Below are 11,136 nucleotides of genomic sequence, written 5' to 3' on the forward strand. Positions count from 1 at the left end.
CCATTCTGCAGCTGGAAGCCTGTTAATGGTCACCAGTTAGACAAAATCTAGTTCTTGCAAGATAGCACAGAAGATGGTAGGTGATGGGGACCAGGGACAGCTCTGCAGGGGTGTGGGCCTTTCTGGAACAGAGACTGTAAACCCTGTGTAAGAAGAAAGAAGCTGCAACACCATTGGGGTGGGGATGCTTGGTTTTCAGGGCTGGTATCCAAGAGTCCTTTGTTCTTCCCCGGTCACCATTGCTTATACTATCTGCTGCTCTCACATCACCCTGGGCTCAGGAGAGCAAATCCCAGGGCTCAGGACCCTTTCTGTCTGTCCCAGAGCCCAGATGAGTAGAGCCTCTTCAAGGGAGTTAGTGGTTTAGTTTCTTTTCCCATCCCGCAGGTCACCTCATGTGAATGCGGAGCACAGTCCACAGGGGTAGAACCTAACCAGGGAACATAAGTTCAGGTCTGACTCTACTCCATATTTGTTGGCTTATCTTGGGGAACTTACTGATCCCCAACTCCTCCTGTGAGAAATAAGGCAGACAGGTGCTGTGGTTCCTATAGCGTTTGTAATAAGGCCTGGTATTCAGTGAGCGCCCAGCATTAGTGAGTGAGGCAGGCGATACAGCAACAGAAAGTATTCAGGCAGCTTCACCCCAGGCTGCTAGGAGCCCCCAGAGGAGACCATTTCTGTGGCTCATGGTTCCCTGGCAGGCTATGGGAGGGATTGGACCTGGTTCCTCTGGGTGTCTCAAGACCAGGATGGAGCCTGGGGAAGATTGTGGGGGACCCGCCCCCCACATAGGTTGGACTACTGGGGTCTAAGAATAGAAGGTCTTCTGGGATAGAGGGGGAGGGGGAATATGGTCAGCAGGATTATCAGTTATGACTCACAAGGACATCTTGTGGCCCTGGGGAACCCTGTAAAGAGATGTGGCTCAGTTGGTAAAAGGCTGGCCTAGAATGAATACATGGAGCCCTGGGTTTGATCCCTGTCACTTCATAAACCAGGCATGGTGGCACAGACTTGTAATTCCAATACTCTGGAGGATCAGAAGCTCAAAACTATCCTCGGCACGGTGTGCTTAAGGCCGACCTGGGCTATCTGAGACCCTTTCTAGAAAGAAAAAAAAAAAAAAAAAGCAGCATTCTTCCAAAAAGACAAAACTAACAAACCAACACAAACAGAAAAAAACCCCACACCCCAAACAGGAAGGAACCTTGGCAAAAACAAAAACAAAACAAAACAAAACAAAAAAACAAAACCAAACAAAAAAAAACAAAAAAACAAAAAACCCTACTTCATGCCAAGTGGGGATAGGGGCGCAAGGCATCCAGATTCGGGCATTCCAGTGATACGACTGATAACAGTCCTAGCTAATCATACCAATAATGTTTCTGCATTGAGCGTGTTGTATACACCAGCACCCTCATTGAAGCCTAACGTGTATTATCACATAGAATTCTGTAAACAGGAGAATGGATGTTTCTTCAGAGAGGCTTAGAGAGATGTTAGTGTCACCTCAGACATGGGGGCTAGAACCCAAACCCTTACTTTCAAAGACAAAAGTACAAGTTCCTGGGGCCAGATAACAAACCTCCAAATGAAGAGGGCGGAGGTCAGCGGCCCCGCCCCCCTGTGGTGACAAGGCTTCTCTGCCTGGGATGGAGATCTCCCAGGCAACAGGAGTTACCTGGACTCCCGGCATGATGCCCAGCCTGGCAGATCTTTTAACTGTGGTTCCTCTACACCAGCAGGTTCGGAAGCCCGGGTGACCTCAAGGGAGAAGGCGGTCCCACGGGGCATCATTCAGCTGGAGAGGGAGCTTGTCTCTGGGGTTGTACACCTTTGAGGACCGGACCTCGCTTCCCTTCACTGGCCTCCACTCCTATCTCCGATTTCTGATCTTTCCAAGCTGTGCTGCCTTTTTGGTGTTCAGTACGGACTAGGGAAGCACTCCACTGTAGCTTGAAGAAGGGTAGTTCTCTGTCACCCCGTGTTGCCCTTTAGGGGATGGCCAGGGGCAGCCCAGTGTAGGGGATAGAGAGTGGGTACTAGCTCTAAGTTGCCCCTGAGAGGCAATCTAAGCTTTAGGGACTCATCAGGGAAAGGAGATGTAAAGGTCCCTTCCTCTGGGGCTCTGTGCAGGCGAAGGGACTCAACGAGCAGATGTGCATACAGCATAGGACCTATGCAGGTTCAATCAATGTTTGTCTTTGCTACTAAGGGTAGCCATGAGGCCACCCCCACGCGCAGAACAGCCTTGCCTGACCACCCTGCTGAAGGCAGGACTCCCCACTTTTTCCTGGTTAACAGCCGCAGTGTTCCTTGAGCATCCTTTGTAATTACACACTGTGCATGTGTTTACTTGTTTGCGAGAGCGGGGGGGCCAGGGCTTCTCCACTACCCACTCCCTAACACCAAGAACAAGATCAGAGTCAATGCTGACTGTCCCCTCCACATGTCCCTTAGGCCGAACAAGCCAGCTTGTTTTTGCGGACTGTGATTTTCAGACAGGCTTCCCTAGCCCCCAGGAGTTTACTGCAGGAGGGCGGGGCAGCATGCTTTGTGTCAGAGCAGCCAAGCGGGCCCTGAAGCCCAGTCAGCTCTGTGGCCAGGGCTCAGGGTGGACGAAAGGGTCATGACTTAGGACAACGTCTATCCTCTACGTCTGCTGCTGTCTGGTCTTGGTTCCACAGGCACATGGATTCTCCACCCTGTGTGGGGGCTCCTCCTCACCTGGGCTTGGCTTTAGGGTTTCTCTCTGCTTGCTTCCCATTTGGTACAGACCCACCTCCTAGGTCTCCCTTGCCTCCTGGCCTCAAGTGAGACCAGAGCCCACAGGCCATGGCAGATGTGTGAGGCTGGGGGAGGCACTCTGTGAATCCAGATGTGATTTTGTTTATGTTTCCAGAGAGAGGGAGCTGGGGACAGTTGCTGCTGGGGGAGGGGTGGCCAGGCTGCAGCCCCCTACCCCAAACTTCCTTCCCCTTCCATTCTCCCCCAGCTTGTATATCTGGCCTTGGCCTATACTGCAAGTTCCATAGCTTTGGGCTGACCTGATCTCCAAGGAGGGCCTCTCCATGGTTCATCTGAAGGAGAGAAGACCAGTGGAAAGATGTCTGGCTTTGGAGTCTCAAGGCCTACTTGCTTAGTGTGACCTTGGCCCAGTTAGAGACTCCCAGGGCCAGGGTTCCATCTGTAGAACTAAGCCAGGTCGGTGATGACCTGGTTTGAGATCGCTCTTCCTTCGTGACTAATCCTGTGGCTGTGCCCATCCCAGCCAGGGCTTGCCTGAGTCCAGCTCCAGGGCAGTGCCAATCTCCACCACAAGGTGATACTGAAGTGGAGTGGGAGCCCCTCCTCCCTCCCCCGCAGCAGCTGCAAACATTTTGTTTTGCCATTAGAAGTGACTTACTTAAGGGAAGCAGAATTTTACAGGCAGTTTACAGGCTGGTCTTGTTCAGTAGTTTCCAAAAGCCGGGAGTGGGGGGCAGAGGCGGCCAGCAGCCTCCCTCCATAAGTTGAGATAGAGGAGAAGTGAGAAGTGAGCCCTGGGTGGACACTTTCCCTCAGAGTCGCACGCCCCTAGGTGGAAGCTAGGAAGTAATTGGGGGCACTAGGAGAACAGGCAGAGGGAGGCTAGACTGGAGCATCCGGTGCCCAGAGCTGGGCTCTGAGAGGATAAGGGGATGGGGTCACGGGAGGACAGATAGCTCCAGCCCTAAAGGGTGCTCAGAGAGTGCACCCCTATGATCTAGGTCAGTAAGTGTTCTCGCAACACCCTGGGAATCTGAGGATCAAGCCAGCAAATCTTGCAGAGTCAGGTGTCTAGGGAGAGGTGTCTCCACCAGGTCGCCTGTCCTCGCTGAGAGGCTGAGCAAAGGAGCTGGTCAGGAGTAGGGGTAGGGAACCCCTGTCCGAATCTTCCCCCACCGCCCTCAGGGTCAGAGAGGCTCAGTTCTCAGCAGCGGCGGCCTCCCTCTTCAGTTGAATGAAGCAGCTAGGGCTCAGTGGTGCTTAGCACAGCTCCGACTATGGTTTTAATAGACGTACATGGACAAGTTGATATAGACAGATTTATAATTCTATACAGTCAGTCCGACATACACAGGGACGCTGTAAACGGGCGCGGGCCAGAGAGCGGGTGTGCAAAGTGGGCGGGGGCCCTGGGGCTGTGGCCCCTCGCTCTCCTGGCTCGACTCTTGCACGGGCGGGCCGGCAGTGAGGAGGGGGCTGTTCGCTGGGCCACCTCCTGGACCCAGAGTGGAGCAGTGGGCCGGGCTGGCGGCTAAGCTTGGGGCTGGGGAACTAAGAGCTGAGCCCTTCCCCTTCTGCTGCCCGCCGGCCTCGGCCAGCTGCGGCTCAGTGGCCTCAAGTGTGCGGCTCCAGAGCTCAGGGCTGCTGGGCTCTTTCTGGCATCCCGGGGCCTTAGGCTAATCCAGCGCAAACGCCGGATCCCCGGCGACGCTGCCATCCCCGGCCAGGCGCAAGCTCCAACAGTGATCCGCGCCTGTGTGCACTCGGACGGGTCGGGCTAGGAGAGGGCGCCTCGGTTCTTGACGAGTGAACGATCCCAGGGCCTCCAGGTTCCCTACATTCAGTTCACGGGTTGAGGCGCTCCGGCGGGGACGCACGGCATCTTCTCCGAGACACATCGGCGCTGGCTTCTCCCTGCCATGTCCCCTTCGTGCAGTGGACATCTGGGATCCGGGGTTCTCGAACGCACCATCAGCGCCATCGCCAGGGACATTGCAACTCACCCCCACCTCCAGCATTTTTCTCCGACGTCTTTTTTTTCTTTTTTTCTTTCTTCCCCACCCGACCCCCTCCCTTGGCTTGCTTTCTTTTCTTTTTATTCGTTGGGGGACAGAGCGGGGGTCCGGAAAAAGCAAACACAAAACCAACCTGGAGGCGGGGTGGGGAGGAAGGGGCTGCGCAGAGGTGAGGTCCGAGGAGCTGCGAGCGCCCCGCGTGCTCCCGCGCGCTCCCTTCTGTGCGCCATGCCGGCCGGCGGCCCCGAAGACCAGGCGGGGCGGTCAGCTGTTGTACTGGCAAGCGTTGAGCCCCGACGCCGGACCCTGCAGACCGCCGTAGCCAAACGACGAGTGCTGCTTGGACTTGAGCCGCAGGCTGGCGAGGCTCGAGTTGCACGTGTCCCGGTAGACGCTGTAGGGCGAGGCGGGGGTGCCGTAGGGGCAGGCGCCCGGCGACATGGCCGAGTTGAGCGAGGAGCCGGTGAGGTTGTTGATGTTGTTGAGGCCCGAGTTGGGCATGCCGGGCACGGCGCCCGGGCCCATGCTGGACGGCATGGTCATGGAAGAGATGGAGCTGGGGGCCGAGAACATGGACTGAGAAGAGAGCGGGCTCATGGAGTTGAAGAAGGTAAAGCTCTTGGTAGACAGCGGCGCCGGGGCCAGGCTCTTGGCCGCCCAGTTGTTGTAGGAGTAGCCGGCGGCGTACACGTCCTCGTAGGGCTGCACCAGGCCGCTGAACTGCGGCACGTAGCCGCCCTTGCACAGGTCCAACTGCTGGTTCCGCTCCCGCTTGCGCCACTTGGCTCGCCGGTTCTTGAACCAGACCTGGGGAAGCCAGCGGGAGAAACGTCAGGGCCACGGTGGCCAGGAAAGGTCCTCACCCCCGACTCTGCAGCCTCCTCTCCTAACACCCCATTTTCTCTTCGGCCTCTGCCGAGGTTTTCCGTAATGGCTCCCTTCTCGTCTCCAGAAAATACGAGCCCTCTCCTCTCCCTCCCCATCCCCCGCATTTTTATCCTCTTATCCAAGTTAAATTTATTTTCTTTTTCTGATTCGGATTCTCTTTTGTTTGAACAAATATTCGTTTTCTTCCCCCCACCTCGACCTGTCTTCCTTCTGCCATCTCCCTCCAAGTGTGGGTACGATTACCCTCTTAATAGTTCAAGCTTTGTGTCTCCCTCAGATACAAAAAGTACCTTTCTTCCCCCAAACTCTCAGTCTCCTATTTTTCAGAGTTTCGTTGTTAAAATATTTTGTTTTCATCTGTATTTATATTTAATAATTTTTCTCCTCCCAAAATTTAAATTTTTGTCCACTTCTCTCCAGTCTGTTTTTTTTCTTTATTTTTTGGTCCCCATTTTATTCTTTTCTAAATATTTAGTTTATCCCTTCTTTCCAGATATCTGCCCCTCACTGTTTCCCTTAAATAGTCGATCCTTTCTTTTTCTAAAGGTTCAACCTCTTTGCTTCCCTTAAATATTTAATTTCTTTCCTGCTGCCTAAATATACTCCAAATACGTTTCTCTGCAAATATTTAATTTCCGTAAGTTTACTAGTTTCTCTCTAATCTCCACCTCCGTTTTCTCCTAAAAAATTTGGTAAGGACCACCTTTCTCTCCCCGCCACGTCCTCCCCGACTTCCCCTATCTTCCCACCATTGGCCCCCTGAGCTCATTCTCCAGACTAGGAACCCTGTATCCCAGCCTTTCCTAGGCCCTGATTCTATCTACCCAACCCCACACCATCCCTACTCCCATAAACCTGGGCAGGATTAGTGAGCTCCGAATTACAGGGTGAGGGTCTGCTGCATCCAGGCTCCCACTGGGTCGGACCAGCCTCACTGGGGAGGGCTGAAGGTTGGGCTTATGGCAGGGGCTCTGTGAGGCAGGTGGGACTTTGGTCTGGCTTGAGAAGTGCTCCCAGTGTCTGATTAAATATTTGCCCACCCAGGGAAGAAACGATTTCCTTACTTCTCCTGAAGGAGCGGAGCATTTGCTGGGGACTGTGGAAGGTGCCAGAATACAGTGTGGCCTTGGGTCTGAGACCTTATGTCTGTAAAGTGTAGTGGGAGGGCCACTCACCATCAGCCTCCCCGCTCCACATGACCCCAGACCTACAGTGGGAAAGGGCTTTAGGCAAAGATCCAGCTAGTACCTGGCTGACTGGCCAGGAAAGATGGAGAATATTCCAAAACAGTTTGGAGAAGGGAAATTCAGAATGAGGTCATAGTTCCAAGAAGTTTGAGATACCCCAACTCAAGCACCTTTCAGGCCTCTCTGGGGCAGCCAGACATGACCTGTCTTTCCCTTTCGTTTTCCAGGGGATGAAGGCTTAAAGCTCCCGAGGTCCTTAGCGGCAGAGAATCCTCTGCCCAATCTCCGATTCTGAGTAATTCTGACAGTTCCTGGGGGCAGGGACAAAGTCTTCCGACAGGGGCTTTCAGTAGCTCCTGCGAGTCAGGTAAAAGGGCTCAGAAAGCAGCAGCCCAGAGACCTGGCTGACGCGGGTGGCTGGCTGGGGCCTATAGTGGGGTCTCCTACGAAGCAAGGTCCGTGAAGTCAGAGTTATAAGTCTAAGCTACTGAGTGCCAGCCGGTAGCCCTCTGCACGCGCCCCACGCTCACCCGCACTCGCGGCTCAGTGAGGTTGGTCCACACCGCGATCTCTTCTCTCATGCTCATGTCGGGGTAGCGATTCCTTTGGAACGTGGCCTCCAGCTCTTGCAACTGCTGGCTTGTGAAGTGAGTGCGTTGCCGCCGCTGTTTCTTCTTCTTAGCTGGGTCCTCTGCGCCGCCGCAGCCAGCGCTGCCCACGCCACTATCCTCGGGCCCCTTGGCTTCTCCGCCGCGCTCCTTGTCTGCAGCAGGTAGGAATGGGCGCGAGTCACCTCGGGCTAACACTATCGCGCGCGGTCCCGGCTCCACCGAATCGCCTGCCGTCAGTGGTGGCTTCCCTCCCTCCATCCAGGGGCCCTGGGAACTGTTTCCCCGCTGGAAAGGGCGGGCCGGGTGCCGGTCCTCAGTAAGCACCCCTAAGATCTGGCGTGCCAAGGCAAAGAGCCCGGGACCCCCAGCTGGGCCTGGGTTCCCAGCTAGGCAGGGCCTGCTTCTGCAGCCCGCGCTGGCTGCGGCCCTGCTGAGACTCTTGGAGGTCTAAATCTGAGCGGACACCTCAGCTTTCCTGAACGGGTATCAAAACGTTCCAGCTGAAGCTAGCATATCTGTGGGGGCAAGAGCCATGTAGTCGCCTGGAACGTTGTTCTTGCCAGGACTGTGTCGGAGCCACAACTTAGCTTGGTTCCCAGCCTTACCAGCCAAGGATTCCAAGGTCTAGAAAACCCTCCATTTGCAGCCTTGACAGACATATTCTAAGTGACCCGGACCTCTCTGTCTCTTTAAAGCTACACAAGATGCACACAGCCAATAACATTCAAACATAAAGCAAAGGAACTACAAACCAAAACGGAGCCCTAGAAAAGCTCAAAGATCTCTCCCTAGAAACGGAAAGGTGCACAAACCCTCAGAGCGAGGCAGGAAGAACCGGAGCAATGTAGACCAAGAAGTCAGAGCCGGCCCTGTGAACACACCCCTAAACTAAACACACAGCCAAATGTGTGTAAACTTCAGTCAGACGGCTAGTTCTCTGGGAAAAAGAATCTATGCATCATTGCAGATAAATTTTAGACTCCCTCACACAAACACTGGTAGGGATACTTTCCAAACCCTAGAGAAATACATTACAGCGAGACAATTTAAATTCGCAAAATAAAACTGCTACAAATGGACTTTGAGGGGGAAAAAAAAACTCAGAGAAACGCGCCATTTTGAATTGTCTTTTAAAAATCTCTCCAAGTAACTTGCGGCATGTAGGTTCTTTTAAATTTCAGAGAAATACTCCTAGTGAATTGTGGCAAAGGAAGCATACAGTTAAAATTGTTAATTTATCCCTGTAGATTTGATTTGAAAAACCAATCTCTACAGTTTTTTCTTTTTAAGCAAATACCACGCTTAAAACTTCTGAAAACAAAAGTACAGTCAGAGCTTTGTTTTCTAACCAAGCAAACAGGGTCTGGAAGAAAGTCACTTAGAGATGCAAAACAGAAACAAATACAGATTAAACAAACGTGGAAGAGATGCCCAGGGCCAGGGATGGCTGTCCTGGGCAGCCGGAGATCTGTGACTATTTGGGGTTGGAACCCCGCGCACAGCGGCCGCTCCAAGACCGAACAGGCCTGGAAACGGACATGGCCGAAGCCACCCAATCTTGGGCCCAGCTCAAGAGATTGGGTTTGTTTTGTTTTCTTTTCTTTTTAAAAAGACAACTGGGGGATTTGTGGAGTCGAGAACCCACCCTGGCTGGACCCCTGGTGACTCTGGGCTGGGGTGTCCACGTGGGCCAGAATCCCCACTGCAGCAGGGTTCTGCCGGCTCTGCCCGGAGTCAGGCCTCCTAGCTGGCTGGCTCTCGCTGTCCCCGAGCTCGGCTTTACAGACCCCTTTCTTCTAGCCTGCTCCGTGCCCCCACCTCTCCTTTAGGAGTCTTTCCTCTATCTGTCAAGGTGTCTCTTTGGGCACTTTGTCTGGCCGTCCCTTCTATTCCCTGCGCATCTGCTTCTCGCCCCGCGCCCCAGCGGCTCCTCAGCGACCAGCTAAGGGAAACACAACTTTTTTCTCCCGCGTGCTATCTGCTCCTGCTCCAGAGGGGCTGCCAGTCCCACTCAGGGCTTGGCGTGTGGGGACTGTTGGAAGTGGCTTCGCTTGTGCGTGCGAACGCGCGTGTAAATTTCCGTGTTCATCGTTAGGTCGAGACCAGGGAGGAAAAAGAAAGCTCCTCGCTGCCGAGACGCAGAAGGGACCCGGCTGCGTGCCAAGCCGCCCGGTGCGCGCGGAGGCTGGATGCCCGCCGCGGGTAGGGGGAGCCGCGCTTACCTGGCAGATCAGCGTCGGACGATTCGCTGGCGGAGTTCTCCAGCGGCTCCCGGGGGTCGGCGGCGCGGGCCAGGTGGAAGCTGGGCCCCATATCATGCGGTGGCGGCGGCGGTGGCCGCAGCCCCTCCGGTAGCCTCTCCAGGCTCATGCCTCCCTTGAAGGCGTCCATGGAGGTGGGGACCGCAACGGGCGCTCCAGGGGCCGGAGCTGGGAGCTCCCAGCCGCCCAGGCTGCGACCTGTTGGGGACAAGAGAGTGGCGCCTAAGCGGCTGCCCCCCAGGGCTGCCCGCGCCCACAGCGACGCCGCTCGCGCTCCATCGACCTCTCCGGGCTGCGGGACCGGGTTCGGGGCTCGGGGCTCCGCCACGCGCTCCCGCCGCTCCGGCCTCAGCTGCCCTGCTGGCCCTGGCGGCCCCAGTCCGGATTCGAGGCCGGTTTCTAAGGCTCGGGTCGGAGCCCGCAGAGTCTGTCTGAAAACGACAGTGCGCGCCGCCAGGTTCCAGCAGTCCCTGCGCCAGGGGTGGTGGGTGGGGTGGGCCTCGGTGGGAGGGGGCTGGGAGAGAAGGAGGGAGGGCGCGAGCGAGTGAGCGAGCGAGCGAAGGAGCGGGCGCGGGCGGAATCCAGCCCCGAGCCGCCCGCGCCGCGCCCTCTCCGCAGTCCTCCCTCCCTCTCTCTCCCTCCCTCCTGGCCTCGCCCGCGCCCTCCCCCTCGCAGCCACCTTCCCGCCGCCTCACCTCCCCCCTCTCCCGCGGCCTCACCGCGCCTCTCCTCCCTCCTTCCCCGGTGACACACCGACTTCTCCCTCGGCCGCACAAAAGAAACGCATCTGGCCAGTTAGCCCTGGGCGGCTGGTGCCCACCTTGGGGCCCCAAGTGACTTGTTTCGCTGAGAGTCAACTCCTGTCTGGGCTGCCTCAAGTCCCTAGCCACTGGCGAGAACAACTTAAAATGAGTGAAGGTTCGCTGAGCAGGATCGCTCTGAGCCGGTGCCTCCGAGCCAGCGCCAGGGCAGTCAGTGGCAGAGCGGGGGGGGGGGGGGTCCCGGTTACCGCAGCTCCCAGAGGTGTCCTCGAGGGGCAGACGGCCTCTCCTTCCCCAGTCGCTTCTCCCAGGAACTCAGGGCCGGCTGAGTGACAGCAGCCTGCGAGCTCTAATGGGCCCCGGATGCTGTCTTCTAATTAGTTTGGACACTCTCCCCTAAGGCTGCTCTCACGGTCTTCCTCTCTGCACCGCAGTCAATTTTCCGGGATTGGGGTAGAGATGATGGCTTCTAATCAGACGAAACCTTTCTGTTGGCTCTAGGCCACGGTGAGTGGGACTGGAGACCCCAAGAGCCCAGCCAGGCCCGTGGCCTTCCACATTCCCCTTTGTTTTGCACCTCCAATGATCAGGTCTTTGGCAGCCACCAGGTAGGCCTTACCAGCCTCTGCCCTCCTTTAGGGTATCTTTGCTCCAGCGTGGGG

General features: G+C 55.9%; 1 protein-coding gene across 1 annotated transcript; it reads right to left on the reverse strand.

Moving 5' to 3' along the window:
* Positions 1 to 4,011: 4,011 nt before the first annotated feature.
* Positions 4,012 to 10,323, reverse strand: Pitx1 (paired like homeodomain 1). Its single transcript, XM_021215468.1, has 3 exons — positions 9,675 to 10,323; positions 7,372 to 7,604; positions 4,012 to 5,573 (listed from the first exon to the last, which is right to left on the reverse strand). Exons 1-3 carry the CDS (start codon positions 9,841 to 9,843, stop codon positions 5,031 to 5,033), a joined length of 945 nt encoding a protein of 314 aa, XP_021071127.1. The 5' UTR covers positions 9,844 to 10,323; the 3' UTR covers positions 4,012 to 5,030.
* Positions 10,324 to 11,136: the final 813 nt, after the last annotated feature.

Source organism: Mus pahari, chromosome 16 (genome assembly GCF_900095145.1).
Source record: "Mus pahari chromosome 16, PAHARI_EIJ_v1.1, whole genome shotgun sequence".
Classification (NCBI taxonomy): domain Eukaryota; kingdom Metazoa; phylum Chordata; class Mammalia; order Rodentia; family Muridae; genus Mus; species Mus pahari.

Bases quoted from the DNA above. Each gene is read 5' to 3' on its own strand.
- Pitx1 (XM_021215468.1), bottom strand. From the start codon at position 9,843: ATGGACGCCTTCAAGGGAGGCATGAGCCTGGAGAGGCTACCGGAGGGG. The intron at 7,605-9,674 runs GTAAGCGCGGCT...TACCTGCTGCAG, and splicing joins GTCCGACGCTGATCTGCCAG to ACAAGGAGCGCGGCGGAGAA. The intron at 5,574-7,371 runs GTGAGCGTGGGG...TGGCTTCCCCAG, and splicing joins TCACTGAGCCGCGAGTGCGG to GTCTGGTTCAAGAACCGGCG.